Source organism: Aotus nancymaae, unplaced genomic scaffold (assembly GCF_030222135.1).
Source record: "Aotus nancymaae isolate 86718 unplaced genomic scaffold, 86718_ANA_hifiasm-v0.15.2.pri h1tg000036l, whole genome shotgun sequence".
NCBI classification, from domain to species: Eukaryota; Metazoa; Chordata; class Mammalia; order Primates; family Aotidae; genus Aotus; species Aotus nancymaae.
In genome coordinates, this window is record NW_026988450.1 from 68,928,634 (window position 1) to 68,947,575 (window position 18,942).

The 18,942-nt window shown below is 35.0% G+C and overlaps 1 protein-coding gene across 2 annotated transcripts in view; it reads left to right on the plus strand.

Annotated features, from left to right (window-relative positions):
* The window catches only part of MTBP (MDM2 binding protein), a 77,739-nt gene that overhangs the window by 26,341 nt on the left and 32,456 nt on the right, over positions 1 to 18,942 (plus strand). For both annotated transcript variants that reach the window (XR_010345614.1, XM_021671272.2), the window contains exons 12-13: positions 16,257 to 16,430; positions 18,546 to 18,653. Coding sequence is in view for 1 of the 2 variants with exons in the window: in XM_021671272.2 (XP_021526947.2) it covers positions 16,257 to 16,430; positions 18,546 to 18,653 (282 nt within the window). In the remaining variant the exon portion in view is untranslated. The remainder of the gene's footprint in view (positions 1 to 16,256; positions 16,431 to 18,545; positions 18,654 to 18,942) is intronic.

Here is an 18,942-nt window from a genome sequence, read left to right on the forward strand (position 1 = left end):
ATTGAAACATGTGTACCAGAACTATTATGAAAAAATCTGTAGAAATATGCCACAGGGCCATTGAATTTTGAGGCATACGATTTTAAAATCAGTAGCTTATACAGTGCAGATTTCCTATTTCTCCATATAGGAAATAGGAGAGATACTGAATTCTATTTTAGCAAATGTTGAGTTTGAAATTCAGGTAAGATACCTATGTGGAAATTTAAATGTAGAGTTTGAAATTTAGATATAGATCTCTAGATAATAGTCAGGGCTGGACATTTAGATTTTGAGTTTGCCAGTAGTTTTGTTTATCTATTGTGTAGTAAACCGCCCCAAAATGTAGTGGCTTGAAAGAGCAAACACTTTATTTGCTTATAGTTTTGTGGTCTGAGCTGCCCTCAGCAGAATATTCTACTGATCTCACTGGTGATTATTGATGTGGGTACTTTGAACTTTAAGATCATTTGGAGGCTGGGTTCACCGGAGCGGGCTGGTGTTCTCTGTCCCTTTAGTCTCAGAACCTTTTCCTTGCCACATGGTCTCCTCATATGATGTCTCCTGCTAATTAGCTGGAATCTTTCCATGGTGGCTCAGGACAAATGTGTAGAAGTTGAAGCTGCCAGGACTTTTTAAGGCTTAATCCCGGGACTAGCCTTGTCTTACTTCTGTTACATTCCATTATTTAGAGCTAGTTGCAAGAATAGTCCAAATTCAAGGGGAGGTGCCCATCCAAAGGTGTAAATAATAGGAAGCCACCAATGTAAAAGGTCTACCATAGCTGCCTACAGGTAATAGTTGGGAATGGTTGAAAACAACACATAAAGAACATGGCTAGAGAAGAGAGCCAAGGATAGGGTCTTTAGAAATACAGTCGTCCTTCAGTATCCACTGGGGATTGGTTCAGGACCCCTGTAGATAACAGAATTCCTAGATGCTCAAACCCCTTATATAAAATGGAGTAGGAGTTGCATATAACCTGTGCATATTCTCCTGTATACTTTATATCATTCTCTAGATTACTTATAATGCCTGATACAATGTAAGTGCTATGTAAATACCTGCTATATTGTTTTTTTAGATTTGTGTTCTTGTTGTTAATTTGTTATTTTAAATAATTTTTTGGAATATTTTCAATTTGTGTTTGGTTGAATCCACAATGTGAAACCCATAGATGTAGAGGGCAAATTGTGCCTGCGTGTAAGGTAAAGTGGAGGGAGTTAGAAAATGATATAGTAAATGGTCTTTGGAAGACCCTATCAAGTTACCATTAACATCAACATTAAAATACCACCTATATAATAGGGCATGGTGCAAAGTGTGGGAAATAAAGGAGCATCAAGTTGAGTTTTTATGCTTGAGGAAGTAGATTAATGGTCCTTTTCTTTGTGAAATTTATACTCAAGTGAGGAATGTACTAGGAAAATAGCTATAAGTCTATTTAGCCAACATTGTGAAGGAAAAATGAAAGGTACTTCCAGAGTATGTGACCTAACATAGCCTTAAGAGCTCAAGAAAGGTTTCCTATGGGAGGAGACATTATTACTCTAACTTATTGCACCATACTGGTACATGAACAAGCACAACTTTTAACTCTTCTCATCTTACAGGGAACAAATATGTATTTTTGGCACTTGCTAAAAGAAAATCAGAAATAGATTTTCTGAGTGGCAATATAGTCCGTTTTACTTATTCTATGTGTAATTATGGGATAATACTGATCCATTTCTCAGCTTTACAAATGTCCAAAATTGATTTGACATATTTAATTAGACATATGCAATCAGTTAATCATAATATTAACATCTCCTCAGTAAAATTGAGTATATGCTGGCAGCCCATTCATTATTTATTTTTTTTCTTGTAACTTTCTCCAACTTCAAACAACTATTATGTTGGAACTTCTGATTTTAAGGTAATTTACTCTTAGGTGTGGGGTTTTTTTTTGTTTTTTTTTTTCCATGATTTCCATTGTAATTTTAAGAAAATACCATGCGGCTTGATTTGATTTTTTTTTTTTTTAATTATCACCTCTTGAAATTTGAGCATTTTATATTGGTAACTTGTGAATAATAACAAGACACTGATCACATGATAATCTTTAAAGCCAGATTGTTGATTACTGATTAGGCTGGATCATTAAGGGCTGATTAAGCTGACACTTTATAGTATTTAAAAAACTCTTAGAAGTAGAATTAAAATCAAACTGGACAGTTGATTATTCAGTTCTATTCTACCCATAATTTTTTCTGTAGGAGAAATTGACGGAAGTTTTTTTGAAAAAATAGAGAAGCTGAGTTTTAACTAATGTAAAAGCTTCAATAACTCACACCTGGAAAACTTCCTATCCCTTCCTAGCATCACTAACAATAGCGTTTCTCACTATCCAAAATCATATAGCGACTCTCAGATCACTCTCCTACACCATGACTCTGTTTCTCCGTAATCTATTGAATTATGCTAGACTGTTCTCTATTGTTGCCACATATGTTCCATAGTCTTCATTCTAACTTTGTACTGTTTCCTAAAAGTATTCCCTGATTTTATTCCTTTGTGACTTTATTATTCATTCATTCATCTAGTCAGTCAGTCATACCTTTTATTCATTTATTTGAATATACAGCAGATACTGTTTATCAGGCATAGTACTGTTATCTTGGGATTAGTGATCCATCAGATAGACTTACGTCTTCCTCTCATGGAATTTACACCGTACTATAGAAAATAGATATTCAGAAGTTATTATAACATTGTACTTAGTAGCAACTGACTAGAAAAAAATCCCCAAGACATACTGAATGAAAAAAGCAAGACATGCAATGGTTATGTTATTATTAATGCTAAAAACAACTTTGTGTAGATAGGGCATTTATATGTATTTGTGTATGCATTAAGTATCCACGTTTTCAACAGATAATTTTATTGAGCACCTACAGTATATTAGGCACTGTTTTACATGCTAGGCCAGCAGTAAATAGAACAAAATCCCTGCCTTAATGGAGCTTACTTTATGGTAGAGGTAACAGGTTTAGTTCCTCCCCCAGATAGCCATATGACTGGCTCCTAATTTTTTCAGGTCTTTACTCCAAAATCATTTTTCTCATTTAGGACCTTTTTTGCCAGCCCATCTGAAGTTGCAAACAGACTCTTCCCCTGACCTCTTATTCATCTTCCTAGCTCTCTCTTTTTACCTTAGTACTCATGCTGTCTAATATACTAAATGTGTGTGTGTCTCATACTTAACAGTTACTCAAAAATATTTATTAAATAATGAGTGAAGTATGTATTTTCAGGTAGTCATAACTGCTTTCTAGACAAATAAAGACTTTGAATCGATTCTACTTATGTATGAACCAAATTTTGTGCTCCAGCTTTTATCAGTTTCCTAGGTTTCATCCTTTGATGAAATAATACATATATGTACTAATTTAAACCATATGATAATGCTGTTTTTGTATATCAAAAATTGTTATGTATCAGCAATTTCATATAGTTTGAACTAAAATGGACAAAAAATGCCCAATTTGTAGTATGGTTTAATTATAATAGCAAATAAATGTCTTTTGAAATTGATATTCAGTAAAATACCCAGAAATTATTATGATACAGGAAAAATACAAAAGCCCAGTACAAACAAATGCAATTAAGTCAACCTTATTATATTTCAAAGAAAAATGTCCATATGTTAAATATTTTACTGAGATGACAGTTGTATAGTGAAAAATGCCTGACTCTCCATGTTTACAGATATTTTATAAAATTGTCAAAAAATTGAATAATCATCTGCCACCTAAACAAATCATAAATAACAAAAAAATTTTATCTCCCAATATTGAAAGCCTACTATGTGCCATATTCTATGCATTCATAACCTTTAATTCTCAAAACAATACTGAGAAGTAGGTTTTTAAAAAACCTTTATATTACAATTGAGAAAAATAAGGTAATCAAGGAAACCAAGAACCTTATCTAATGTCACAGGGTGGAATTAAAATTTCCGCTTAATTTTGAATGTATCTAAAGACATGCAGGACTTCTTTTGTCATATCATGTATACTTTTGTTGAAAATAATTTTTAAAACTTGGTCTTTTTGGCCTTCGATAAAATTCAACACCCCTTGGTGCTAAAATCTCTTAATAAACTAGGTATTCATGGAACATATCTCAAAATATTAAGAGCTATTTATGACGAACCCATAGCCAATATCATGCTGAATGGACAAAAGCTGGAACCATTCCCTTTGAAATCTGGCACAAGACAAGGATGCCCTCTTTCACCACTGCTATTCAACATAGTATTGGAAGTTCTGGCCAGGACAATCAGGCAAGAGAAAGAAATAAAATATATTCAGATAAGAAGAAAGGAAGTCAGATTGTCTCTGTTTGCAGATGACATGATTGTATAGTTAGAAAACCTCATCGTCTCAGCCTAAAATCTCCTTGAGGCAATAAGCAACTTCAGCAAAGTCTCAGGATTCAAAATCAATGTGCAAAAATCACAAGCATTTCTATACACCAATAATAAACAGCCAAATCATGAGTGAACTCCCATTCGCAATGGCTACATAGAGAATAAAGTACCTAGGAATACAACTTACAAGGGATGTAAAGGACCTCTTCAAGAGCTACAAATCACTGCTCAAGGAAATAAGAGAGGACACAAACAAATGGAAAGACATTCCATGCTCATGGTTAGGAAGAATCAATATTCTGAAAATGACCATACTGCCCAAAGTAATTTACAGATTCAATGCTATCCCCATCAAGCTACCATTGACTTTCTTCCCAGAATTAGAAAAAACTGTTTTACATTTCATATGGAACCAAAAAAGAGCCCATATAGCCAAGATAATCCTAAGCAAAATGAACAAAGCTGGTGGCATCACACTACCTGACTTCAGACTATACTACAAAGCTACAGTAACCAAAACAGCATAGTACTGGTACCAAAACTGATATATAGACCGATGGAACAGAACAGAGGCCTCAGAAATAATGCCATACATCCACAACCATCTGAACTTTGGCAAACCTGACAAAAACAAATAATGGGGAAAGGATTCCCTATTTAATAAGTGGTTTTGGGGAAACTGGTTAGCCACATGCAGAAAACTGAAACTGGACCCCTTCCTTCACCTTATACAAAAAAATAAACTCAAGATGGATTAAAGACTTAAATGTTAAGACCTAAAACCATAAAATCCCTAGAAGAAAACCTAGGCAATACCATTCAGGACATAGGCATGGGCAAAGACTTCATGACTAAAACACCAAAAGCAATTGCAACAAAAGCCAAAATTGACAAATGGGATCTAATTAAAGAGCTTCTGCACAGCAAAAGAAATTATCAGAGTGAACAGGCAACTGACAGAACGGGAGAAGATGTTTGCAATCTATCCATCTGACAAAGGGCTAATATCCAGAATCTACAAAGAACAGGGACTTAAGCAAACTTACAAGAAAAAAAAAAACAACAACCACATCAAAACATAGGCCAAGATTATAAACAGACATTTCTCAAAAGAAGACATTTATGTGGCCAACAAATGTATGAAAAAAAGCTCATCATCACTGGTCATTAGAGAAATGCAAATGAAAGCCACAATGAGATACCATCTGACACCAGTTAGAATGGCAATCATTAAAAAGTCAGGAATCAGATGCTGGAGAGGATGTGGAGAAATAGGAATGCTTTTACACTGTTGATGGGAGTGTAATTTAGTTCCACCATTGTGGAAGAAGACAGTGTGGCTATTCCTCAAGGATCTAGAACCAGAAATACCATTTTACCCAGCAGTCCCATTACTGGGCATATACTCAAAGGATTATAAATCATTGTACTATAAAGCCACATGCACATGTATGTTTATTGCAGCACTATTCACAATATCAAAGACTTGGAACCAACCCAAATGCCCATCAGTGATAGAGTGAATAAAGAAAATGTGGCACATATACACCATGGAATAGTATGCAGCCTTAAAAAAGCATGAGTTCATGTCCTTTACAGGGACATGGATAAAGCTGGAAACCATCATTCTCAGCAAACTAACACAGGAAAAGAAAACCAACCACCATATATTCTCACCCACAAGTGGGAGTTGAACAATGAGAACACTTGGACACAGGGAGGGGAACACCATGCACTGGGGCCTCTTGGGGTTTGGGGTGCTAGATAAGGGATAGCATTAGGAGAAATACCTAATGTAGATGATGGGTTGATGGGTACAGCAAGCCACCATGGCATGTGTATACCTATGTAACAAACCTGCACATTCTACACATGGATCCCAGGTCTCAAAGTATAATAATAATTTTAAAAATTTAGTCTTCAATTTTATGTCTTGATATTTGTGGAAATCATTTATTCTCATGTAGCAGAATAGTAATATCTGACAGTTGTATAATTCTAGATGTTGGATAATTTTAAAAGTCTAAATTCCACTATTGTCTCATATTTTTACAATTGGAAATCTTTTGAAAAGAAACATGCTTAAAGGTACTCTTGGAGAAAATTATATCTGATTGTTTTGTTGACAAACAAGTCTTGTGATAAAAATATTTTTAGTGGGACTACACTAATGAGGACTGCTAAAATGTTTTGAAATGATGAAGCATGTGCCTTCTTCACATTCAAATCACTGTGGTGAAAGTGTTTCAAAATCGTCGGCTGACATCAACAGTGGATTGGGTAAAGAAAATACAGGCCAGGCACAGTGGCTCATGCCTGTAATCCCAGCACTTTGGGAGGCCGAGGCAGGTGGATCACAAGATCAAGAGATCGAGACCATCCTGGCCAACATGGTGAAACCCCGTCTCTACTAAAAATACAAAAATTGGCTGGGTGTGGTGGCGTGCGTCTGTAGTCCCAGCTACTTGGGAGGCTGAGGCAGGAGAATTGCTTGAACCCAGGAGGCAGAGGTTTCAGTGAGCCGAGATCGCTCCACTGCACTCCAGCCTAGCACCTGGCGATGGAGTAACACTCTGTCTCAAAAAAAGAAAAGAAAAGAAAAGAAAATATGGTACCACGGACTACTACTCAGCCATAAAAAAGATGGTACATGTATACTGTGGAATACTATGCAGCCATGAAAAACGTTGCATAAACACCATGGAATACTATGAAGCCAGAAAAAGATGATACATATATACCATGGAATACTGTGCAGCTGTAAGAAATGTGGTACATATACACCATGGAATACTGTGCAGCCATGTCCTTTGCAACAGCATGGATGCAGCTGGAGGCCATTATCCTAAACAAATTAATGCAGTAACAGAAAGCCAAATATTACATGTTCTCACAAATGGAGGCTAAACACTGGGTGTACACAAATAGAAAGTTGGAAACAGTAGACACTGGGGACTCCAAAGGAGAGAAGTTGGGAAGAGGGCAAAGGCTGAAAAACTTTCTCTTGGGTACTGTGTTCACTATCTGAGTGACAGGGTTAATAGAAGCACAAATCTCAACATCACACAATACACCCTTATAACAAACCTGCATATGTGCCTCCTAAATCGAAACTCAAAGTTAAAATTTAAAAAAAAAAAATTGTGCTGAAACAGACAAGATTAAAATAGTAGAGTGCAAGTGATCTATAAATTTCATCTTGAGAAATAAAGGACTGATAAGGATTTTGAAAGAAATTTTAGTGACGGAGACAAAGTATTCTTTTAGTCAACAAATATTTTTCTGTGCCTGCTGTGTGCAAGGCATTACTCTGGTGCTAGAAATATAGTGGTGAACCTTTCAACTTGACTACCAACCTTTATTGTACACTTAACTTTATACTCATTCTTTTCAAGCACATGTGGAACATTCTTCAGGACAGACCCATATACATGCTAGCCCATTAAATGAATCTCAGTAAATTTAAAAGGATAGAAATAATACACACGATATCCTCCAATTTCAATGGGATTAAGTTAGAAGTCAACAACAGAAAGAAAACTGAGAGATCTCTCAACTATTTGGAAATTAACACACTTTCAAGTAACCTATAGGTCAAAGAAGAAATCAAAAAGGAAATTAGAAAATAATTTTAACTGAATGAAAATAAAAACAAAACATATAAAATGTATGGAACACAGCTAAAGCAGTACTAAGAATATCTGAAATGCTTATCTTAGTATGGAAGAAAGATCAACAATCAATTATTTGAGTATCAACCTCAGTAAGCAAGAAGACCTAACCTAAATGAGAAGGAAAAAAATAGACCAGAAATTAACGATTAAAATATTGAGGAATATATCTACCAAAAGAAGTGTAAGACATGTACACTGAAAACCCCAAAATGTTACTAAGAGTAATTAAATAAGATAAAAGTAAATGGAGAGATATACCATATTTGGAGTTTGGAACACTCATCATTATTAAGATAGAACTCTCCAAATTCAACCCAATGCCTATTAGAATTCCAGCAGGACTTTCTACAGGAATTGACAAACTGATCCTAAATTTGTATGGAATTGCAAAGCACCTAGAAAGGCCAGAACAGTTTTGAAAAGGAAAAACAACATTTGAGAACTTACACTACCTATTTCATGACTTATTATAAAGCCACAGCTATCAAGACATTGTGGTATTGGGCTAAGAATACATAGATCCATGGAACAGAAGAGACAAATGCCAATGGGAAAAGGATAGTCTCAACACACTGCTGGAAGAATTGGATATCTAAATGTAAAAATTATGTATATATATGTATTTAGACTTTATGTGAAAATTTAGACTTTAGGTGAAATTGATAAATCTTGTGTTTTTATAATTTTCACAGTAGTGAGGCTTCATACACCTATTCAACAATACTATCATTTTAAAATATAATTCTAGAGCTAAAACTATAAAGCTTTTGTGAGATAACAGATACACAACAATAGCACTATTTACAAAAAGGAAACAAATCTATAAATGAGAATTCACCAAGGTTCAAAATGCTTACTTTTTGATAAACAGTATTAAGAAAATTTAAAAACAAGCTACTTAGAGAAAATAGTTCCAATCATATATCTAACGATGGACAGATATATTTGAAAAATTCTTGCAATTTTATATGTAGTAAAACAACCCAATTAATAAGTGAGTGAAATGCTTGAGTAGACATTTCACCAAAGAAGATACATGAATGGCTAGTAAACTCGATGAAAAGATGCCCAACATCATTCGTATTTTGGAAGATGTAAATTACAACCAAAATGTGATTCTACAACACATTCATTAGAATGGCTGCAACTGAAAACAGTGACTGAAGTGTTGATGAGGATGTGGACAAGCTGCACATCTCACACTTATTGCTGGGGACATAAGATACCACATCTACTAAGTAAAACAGTTTGGCAGGTAAACTTGCACTTGACTGTACAACTCAGCTCTTTCGTTCCTATTTACCCAGGAGAAATGAGAACATATGTTTACACAAAGGCTTATATGCAAGTGTTTATACAAGTGTTCATAATAGCCAACACTTGGAAACTATGCAAATAATCCATCAACTGGTGAATAGGTAATTTTTTGCATGTAATGGAATACTGAGCAATGAGAAGGCATGAAAGTACCTGAAAAACATGTTAAGTTTATAAATAAAATCAGAGCAATGAGAAGGCATGAAAGTACCTGAAAAACATGTTAAGTTTATAAATAAAACCAGAGCAATGAGAAGGCATGAAAGTACCTGAAAAACATGTTGAGTTTATAAATAAAATCAGACAAGATTATTTATTGTAAGATCATATGTATGAAATCTCTATAAAAGTCAGAGGAAGAGAGAAAACAGATGAATGGTTGTCTGAGGCCGTGGGTAGAAGGCAGACTGACTGCAAAGGCATGATGGAAACTTCTCAGAAGTGGATCATAGTCATGGATGCACAGTTGTTTACATTTCTCGAAATTTGTTAGACTTTAATATATACGTACATAATGTAAATACATGTGTAATTTTATTTTACATCATTGAAGGTTTTTATTTTTTGTAAGAATCACTTTTTTGTAAGAATCATTTAGGTCCTTCAACCTAAATGCAGTTTTGTTTCTCTGTCTAATGAATCTTAACACCAGCTACATATTAGAATCATTCTGACAGTTATTTAAAGTTATTTAAAGAATCACTTTTTTCTAAGAATCATTTAGATCCTTCAACCTAAATACAGAGTTTTGTTTCTCTCTCTAGTTCAATGATTCTTAACTGCAAATTAAAATCACCTTGACGTCAAGCTGAACTCCACCTGAGAATAATCCAACCCAAATCTCTAGGGTAGACCCAGGGTGTCAGTGGTTTGTTAGAGCATCCTCAGTGGTTCAGATGTATATCCAAGATTGAGAACCTCTGTCCTAGGTGGTGCTTTCCCCAAAACTAGGCGAAAATCACTGTTACTGAAGAATCCTTCAGATGCTTTGAGGTAGAAAAAAAATTGAGAATCATACTTGAGGTCTTTAATTCCTTATCTAGAAAATGAGGATACTACTACTTGCTTATTATGCCTCAAATGTGTTTGATTCAAATTGGTAATGAAGGTACAGACTTTCTAAACTCTGCAGTAACTTTTTGTTATTCTGTCCAATCTTATATGCTTCTGTGTCTGGAACAATAAATCATTGCTGTTCATAATGAGTAGGATCTGGAAATATCTTTTCAATGGCTTCTCTATTCATTGTAGCTTTCAAGATGTGTATTTTATTATATTGTAATTGAGAGAAAATGTATTTAATTTATGATCCTAATATTAATTGTTTAAAATAGTCGTGGTGAAAATGATAAATCTTGTGTTTTTATAATTTTCACAGTAGTGAGGCTTCATACAACCTATTCAACAATATTATCATTTTAAAAACCATTTTAGATTATTTTTAAAATTGAACCACAGGCATTTTCTTAAACAATTTCAGTGGCAGCCCAGTTTTATGCTAAATTGTTCAAAGCTTACTCTGATGAATACAGTGGGGTATCAAGCTAGGTAATACATTTTGAAGATGCTTTATAAATATGAAGTAATTTGGTTGATTTTTTTTTCTTATGCCTCCTCAGCTTGCACTAAGGGCTGTTTCAAAAGTTGAATCTAGAATTAAACAATGATCTCATTGTTGAAAAGAGTGTAGCCACCTAAGATGCCTACATTGGAAACTAGATTTTGTTTTATTGTTTCATTTTTGGAATTATTATTAAAATAGTTATATTATTTTGCCATTTCTTAATGAACATATAATTATCAGTAAGTCAGAATATTCACTTACTCAGAATATCCTGTTTCCCCAGTAGTCCTGGGATATTTTTTTTTCTTCTATCATGTGGAATATTATTTATCCTTTGATTATTATGATTGTGTTTCCATTTTAACTATTTTTAAAAAAGAGTGTTATAGGGTTTTAAGAACCACTAAGAATCTTACTGACAAAGAATATAACTTGATTGTTATTACATAAGAATTTTTTTGCTAATACTAATAAAGACATAAGACTTTATTGTGGTCTATATGCTATATGTAAACTTTGATGCAACTAATGGATACTTAGTAGTTTCTACTTCTTCCACTTTATCTTTAGAGTATATCCCAAATGTATATATATATGCTTTCGGTGGAAAAGGGGCATACAAGCCAACACCTTCATATCAAATGATAATGTAAATAAACATAACAGTTGAAAATAGACAGACTTTTTTTTGGTAATCATTTTCCTTTATTACGTTAGGAAGAGTGATGAGGCTGGAATAACTATGCTAATTGTAAGTCTGTTACTCTCTGTGGTATTTACATAAAAGTTATTTAATAAGTCTTCAATTAACACCTGCCAAATCTGGAGCAACATTTTTGAAATGACTGCAAAGTAATTATGGCTAGGGGAGTTCTTTACAGTAAGTATTTTTCTTTTGAGGAAAATAAGATTGTTGTAATTACAAGCTTCAGTGATTAAAATGCAAATAAAGGTGATGGGATTTTAAATAAATGTGGAAAGAATGTCATAAATTGAAGATATATATATATAAATTGAATCAGCAAGCAGCTAAAATGGTAAATGAATTAAAGTTACTGTATCTTTTGGCAAACCTTAATTTCAAATAGGTTTTGAAATTAATTAAAAAACACTTGGTAACAACAAGTGTTTCTCCTTTCTAATAACCTTCATTTAAATTCATTTTCTGAAACTGCAGTTTATGAACAGAATTAATGTCACTCTAGCAATCTAATTGTAAAAATCGTTTTTGTTACTTCATGATTGTTTTGGGGATGGACTGTAAACCACAGTATCTTCATGGCTGTGAAATAAACTATATCTATTGTAATAAAATTACAGTACTTTCTTTCTTAGTATTTTGGGATGTACATATGTGTATATGTATCACATTCTATATACTATATAAAAGAATCTTTTATATGCTGTGTGGTTGTCTATAAAGAACTAAAGTACCATAAAGAACTTTCTTTCAATGAGCAGAACTTTACATTCCTAAGATAATTTTTAAAAATACAACTGTATTGAGATATAACGTGTAGCATACATTTTACCCTTGTAAAGCATACAATTCAGTGGTTTTTAAAATGTCACGGAGTTGTGCAACTATCACCACAGTTTTAGGACATTTTAATCTCCCTAGAGAGAAACCCCATACACATCAGCAATTATTCCACATTTCTACTACCCATTCCTCCCCTACCCCTAGGCAACCATGAATCTATTTTGGTCTGTATAGATTTGACTATTCTGGACATTTCATAGAAGTGTAATCATATAATACCTAGTTTTTATTGACTGGCTTCTTGGACTTAATATATTATGTTTTCAAAGTTCATTCATGCTGTACATGTTGTTGCATTTACCAGTACATCATCCTCTTTATTGCCAAATAATATTTCATCATTTAGATATACCACATTTTATTTATCCACACATCAGTTAATGGACGTTTGGGCTGTTGACACTTTTAGGCTCTTATGAATAATGCTGCTCTGAATATACAGGTACAGGCTTAAAATTATTTTCAGTATAAATCTAGGAGTGGAATTGCTGGGCTTCCTCATTTTTCAGTTTCTTAAGGTAGAAGGTTAAGTTATTGATTGAGATCTTTAACACTGCTTCAGCTATATTTGATAAATTTTATATCTTTCATTTATCTTAGAATGTTTTTAAATTTCTGTTGTGATTTCGTATTTGACCCATTGGTTATTTGTTGTCATGTTGTTTAATTTCCACATATTTGTTAATATCCCAAATTTCTTTCGATTATTAGTGTCTAAAAGGACTAATGATTTCAGTCCTTTTAAGTGTATTGTACTTTTCCACTCCAGTGTCTCCATTGGATTTTTATTTTACATCTTTTCATCTATATTCTCTATTTGATGAGACATTGTCATCATACCTTTCATTGCTTCTTAAAGCACAGTTTCCTTTAGTTCTTTGAACATATTTATAATGTTTGCTTTTAAGTCTTTGTTATATTCTCCTTCTGGGACCTCCCACAAGTATTTTCTGTCACTTGCTTTTCCCCTTCTGTATGTATTACACATTCTTGTTTCTTTGTGTGTCTCATAATTTCTTGATAAAGATGACATTTTAGGTAATATATTGTAGCTATTGGTTAATGATTCTTCTCCCTTATTAGGTTTTTTTTTTTAATTGTTGTTTGCATATTTATTTGTTGTATGAGTTGGCTAGGCAATTTCAATGAAGTCTGTTTGACTTTGGTGTCACTCTTCAGAAGGCGCAGCCTTCAGTATGGCCACATTTACCCTGGGAATACCGTGGTCTTTGCCTGACTGCCTCCCTTTCCCATTCCCTGATGTCTTCTTTGCCTCATTTGCTATCACATGTAGCTGTTTTGTATTTCACTAAAATTTCCACCTTCGTTAATTGCTTTATTGTTTTTGACACTGCATTGGGGATCAAATTGTTCCACATCCATTTAAATTTGATTCATTTTTGAGGCCATTCTTTGATTTGGATTCTAATACCAAAATGGCTCTTCTTAGCTGTCTCATTCCCTGGTTCTGTGTAATGAACTAGATCTTCTGCTTGTTTCTCTTAATTGGGTGAGCTACCAGCCTCCTGTTATTGCTTATTACCAAGTCTCCATAGTTTTTGAGACCATCTTTAGGCTCCAACTTACTCACAATCTTTTTCAGATAAAATCAGTTTCTTTGGGAAGAACTTAGGGCCTTCTGTTTTAAGGTCTCTTCCCCTGGGCAAAATCTCTGAGCCACTACTTTGGTAGCTAGGGCAGCGTGTAGCTTCTGGTCTTTTTTTTTTTTTTTTTTTTTGAGACAGAGTCTTGCACCAGGTTGGAATGCAGTTGTACAGTCTCGGCCCACTGCAACCTTTGCCTCCCAGGTTCATGTGATTCTCCTGCCTCAGCCTCCCGAGTAGCTGGGACTACAGGCGCGTGCCACCACACCTGGCTAATTTTTTATATTTTTCGTAGAGGCGGGGTTTCACCGTGTTAGCCAGGATAGTTTCGATCTCCTGACCTCGTGATCTGCCCACCTTGGCCTCCCAGAGTGCTGGGATTACAGGCGTGAGCCACCGTGCGAGGCCTGGTCTTCATATACCTCTTCCAGTGTAGAAACTCTGCCCTGTGAGTGTGCTGAGATAAGGACATTTGGGTCCCTATTTTCTCAGCTTGCCTATCCTGGAGTAGAACCTCTACCTTATGAATAAGGGCTAGGTGGAGAAAGGAAGTCCCTGAATTCTCACCGTATGCATCAGGAATTTAGTCTCTTCAACTCAGAATGAGGGGATGAGACATGCTGACATCCTGCTCCTTCTGTGAGATGCTGTAACCCTTGATTGGGAGCGGAGGGAAGAGGGAGACCCATCTTCTTGGCCATAACCACTTTGATTGGAGTTTCTGTCCATCTGCGTTGGGAATGGGTTGGAAAGGAGCAGGTTGCAGCTGAAGTGCTGTGAACTCTTAAAAACAGCCACAAACTGCTTCTTCACAACCCATTCCCAACTCAGATGGATAGAAGCTCCAGTCTATCCAACCTGCTTCTTCCCAACCCTAATCTTAGTATATTTTCCTGAATAAATGTTTCTTCATGTGGTATATACCCTTAGGATCATTTCACCAGTTGTGCTTGTATTGCTGGGGAGTGGGTCCACAGACTCTCACCCTGCCATCCTGATAGCCCCTAAAATAAACTTAAGGGAAATAGAGACATAGGTAACTTTTTAAAGAGGTAAGCATTCACTTTGATTCCCTGATAATCAATCAATCAACCCGTAACTCTGCCTTGTATATCTTCAAGCCCAAAGACACTTTGTTTTACCCTCTCTAGAGAATAAGCCTTTAATCTTCTGACAGTCATTTGCCTGAACAGAATAAGGGATCAGGCGGCCTGTTTCTCAAGTTGACTTTCAAACTATCTTCCTATTCCAACTTCATTTTGCTTCCAGTGCTCTCTGGGGTCACCATTCCAGAGCCTCTTGAGAACACTTGTATAAATTATGTTGCTTTGGGGCTTTCTCTGCTGTTTTTCTCAGCTTTCTTAGCAGGGAAGAGATTAAAGTCTGTTACCAATTGTTCATATGCTTTTCTACTTTCAGATTTTAGTTGTTGTCTCTTCCAAATGTTAGTTCTTATGTGCTTATGCTATTTTTAAAATTTATTCTCATTTAGTGGAATTTCAGGAGATAGTGAATATAAATGTTTATGTTCAACTTACCATCTTCAACAAAAAGGATTCTACTTCTATTTTTAATCTCAAAGCCTTCACAGTTTTTTTTCAACCTTCACGATAACCCTCACTTGATTTGCTTTTAAAATATACTGTAAGGTATCTTAACTGACCTTCACATAACTGGCATGCCAGATTAATGAATGCTGTCCATTCCTTCTGTAAAATACATTATTGGATGCACACTGCAAGAAGCAAAAAGCTACTCCCAAGTATAGCTGTACACTTCTACTCCCACCAATTATGTTGTGTGTGTTTGCAGGAGTCAGTTTATTTTTCTTTAAAGAAATGGAAGCTATAAATAGTATACATTATTGATGTGTTATTTAAGAAATATACTGTGGAACTCTAGTAAGCCAGATCAAAAGTTAAAGAATGAGTAGTCATAGTTTTAATTTAAACTAAAAGATTTATGCTTTGTATTTGTTTGTTATGATTTTTTGCTTTAACAGCTTTCTCAATTAAATGAACAATTACTAGCCCTGAATGTATTAACAGCTTGTTTTAAAATAATATAGAAATGTCATTATAACCTGTAGATCAAATGTATGGTTCTATTGTGTTGTGTGCTGAATTTTCATATACTTAACAAGATAATTGTTTTTGTTTAGTTCCAGATGTTGAAGTGAAAGGGGAGTATTCTAGCTATTATCTCTTGTTACAAGGTAATGGCAATAGAAGATGTAAAGCCACATTAATTCACTCAGCCAACCAGATCAATGGCTCATTTGCACTCAATTTAATTCATGGAAAGATGAAAACAAAGATAGAGGAAACAAAATTGAGTAAGTGTTACTTTAGATAGAAAAACATGTTTACATTTGTTTGTGTGTGTAGTTAGCATATGTGGTTTTAAGTAGAAGAAATATTAGAAATATAATGAACTTATTTCCCCCAAACTCCATTCTCTTTCATTAACTTACCTTTTATTTAAAAAATATGTGACATATTTTTATAATTTAGTGTGCAGAGAGCAAATTTCTTTTACAATATACCTAGTAAAATTTACTATAACAGCCTTCAATTGTAAAAATGAAATTTTTATAGTTTTCCACTTTAAATACATATTATTTTGCCATAGTTCTCATTTTCATTTATATCATCTCAAGCCACATGTTCTATTTTATTGCCCATCTTTCCGTCTTCTTCCTAGGCTTTATTGTATGGGTTATCTATTGTTGCATAACAAACTACCCCAAATTTAGCTTAAAAATAGCAGTTTATTGTTATCTCTCGTTATCCTGTGGGTTGAATGGGCTCAGCTGGATGTTTCTATTTTGAGGTCCTACATATGATTACAGTCACATACAACTAGGGCTCCAGTCGTTTGAAGATTCCACAAGGCTTGATGTCTAAGATAGCTTCTTCACACCCATGTTTGGTGCCTGGGCTAGGATGGCTGGAACAGTTGAGGGCTGATTTTCTCTCCACAGGCCCTTTACTTACGCTTCCTCACAACATCATGGTCTTAAGATAGGCAAACTTCTTTTTTTTCTTTTTTTGAGATGGAGAATCGCTCTGTTGCCAGGCTGAAGTGCAATGGCATGATCTCAGCTCACTACAACCTCCGCTTCCCAGGTTCAAGCAATTCTCCTGCCTCAGCCTCCTGAGTAGCTGGGACTACAAGTGCATGCCACCACACCCAGCTAATTTTTGCATTTTTAGTAGAGACAGAGTTTCACCATGTTGGCCAGGATGGTCTCGATCTCTTGACCTCATGATCTGCCCGCCTTGGCCTCCCAAAGTACTGGGATTACAGGCGTAAGCCACCATGCCTGGCCTAGGCTGACCTCTTATATGGTTGCTGACTTAGAGCAATTGTTCTGTGAAGCTGCAAGGCTTTCTATGTCCTAGCTAGAAGTCATTCAGTGTTGCATTTACCTTACCTTATTTGTTACATAATGTGAAGCATGTCCAATAATTAACAGTCTTTAGGGAGGACTAGCACAGCGTGGAGAATAGGGAAGATCATCACTATGCAAACCACCAGGAACAGGAGTCTAAATACATCTTTCTGCTGCCCCCTGGACTACTGTTTAGGTCCACTATATACTGGTTACCAATTTGTCCTGGGTGTCAGAACACACTCCCATACAAGTTATGTGAAGCGGGTTTATTACTTACAGACAGGCAGCAAGGAATAGAAGAAGCCTAGGATCTATTGTGAGCCAGACTCCAAGGCTCAGAAAAGCTTCCCAGGGCAGATGGAGTCTTGACTGCACGTGTGCCATTTGTACCACAGATGAGGAATCCCAAAAGGCAGCCTGACCTGGCTTCTATATTTCAGGGGCTGTGTGACTCATTGGGCAAAGCTTTGAAGGACATCCTGATTTTAGGGGACGGAGAAAGAAAGCCCAAGCTATCCTGGGCAGTTCCTCCCTATTTCAAGATAGTATGTTTCCAGTACATTCTACAGTTATTCTGAGTACTGTGGACATGAAGAAAGGGGAGAGAGACATAGCTAAGTCTGTCATGGGACCGTGCAGCACATTTGTCTACGTTGGATTCATTGTGGAAGGGACTGCACAGAAAAAAATAACAGGAGTTGTGATTCATTTAGTGGCTTTTGGGGGTATCTTTAGAGACTAGCTACCATTTCCTATCTGTGATTTCTGATTGGGTAGAAGAAATTGTGATTCATGGAATTCTACTTTGCTATCTAAATTCCCTTAATTTAAGAATCAGGTCAGTATTTAAAATGCAAAATAATTGTGTACGCTTATTTTCTGCTGCTTAATTATTATTATTTACTTTGAAATATGTAAGATCAAGAGATGTGAGAGATTGACTTTTATTTGTTGTTAAATCACTGCTATAACACGTTTCCCAGGAACTGAGTACTAATTGTTGGCAGAGGGCATCTTTAATGTTGACCTTTTTTTTTATTTATTATTTCTCAGGTTTTCCTTTTGACTTATTGTCACTTCCACATTTTTCTGCGGTGCAGATTGTACAGAGAGAGAAACAGTTAGCTAATGTTCAAGTTTTAGCTTTGAAAGAATGCCTAAGTAAGTAGCAATTTGTATATTTCATCCTACTCTAAAAATGTTGAAAGTTCAGACATAAGCTACCTTTATTTGCACACTTTTTCTCGTATAGTTTATCTTTTAGTCTTGCTATTTATTTATAGAACTATTTTTGATAGTGATGATATAGAGTAGAAGAGATTTTTCACTAGATTCAGAATATTTCTATTATTTGTACATCACTGTTAACATTTGTAAAAATATTTCATCAGGCAAATTTTGTATTTCAAAATTTGTTTTTAATTGTATGCTAGAAAATATATATAAGTTT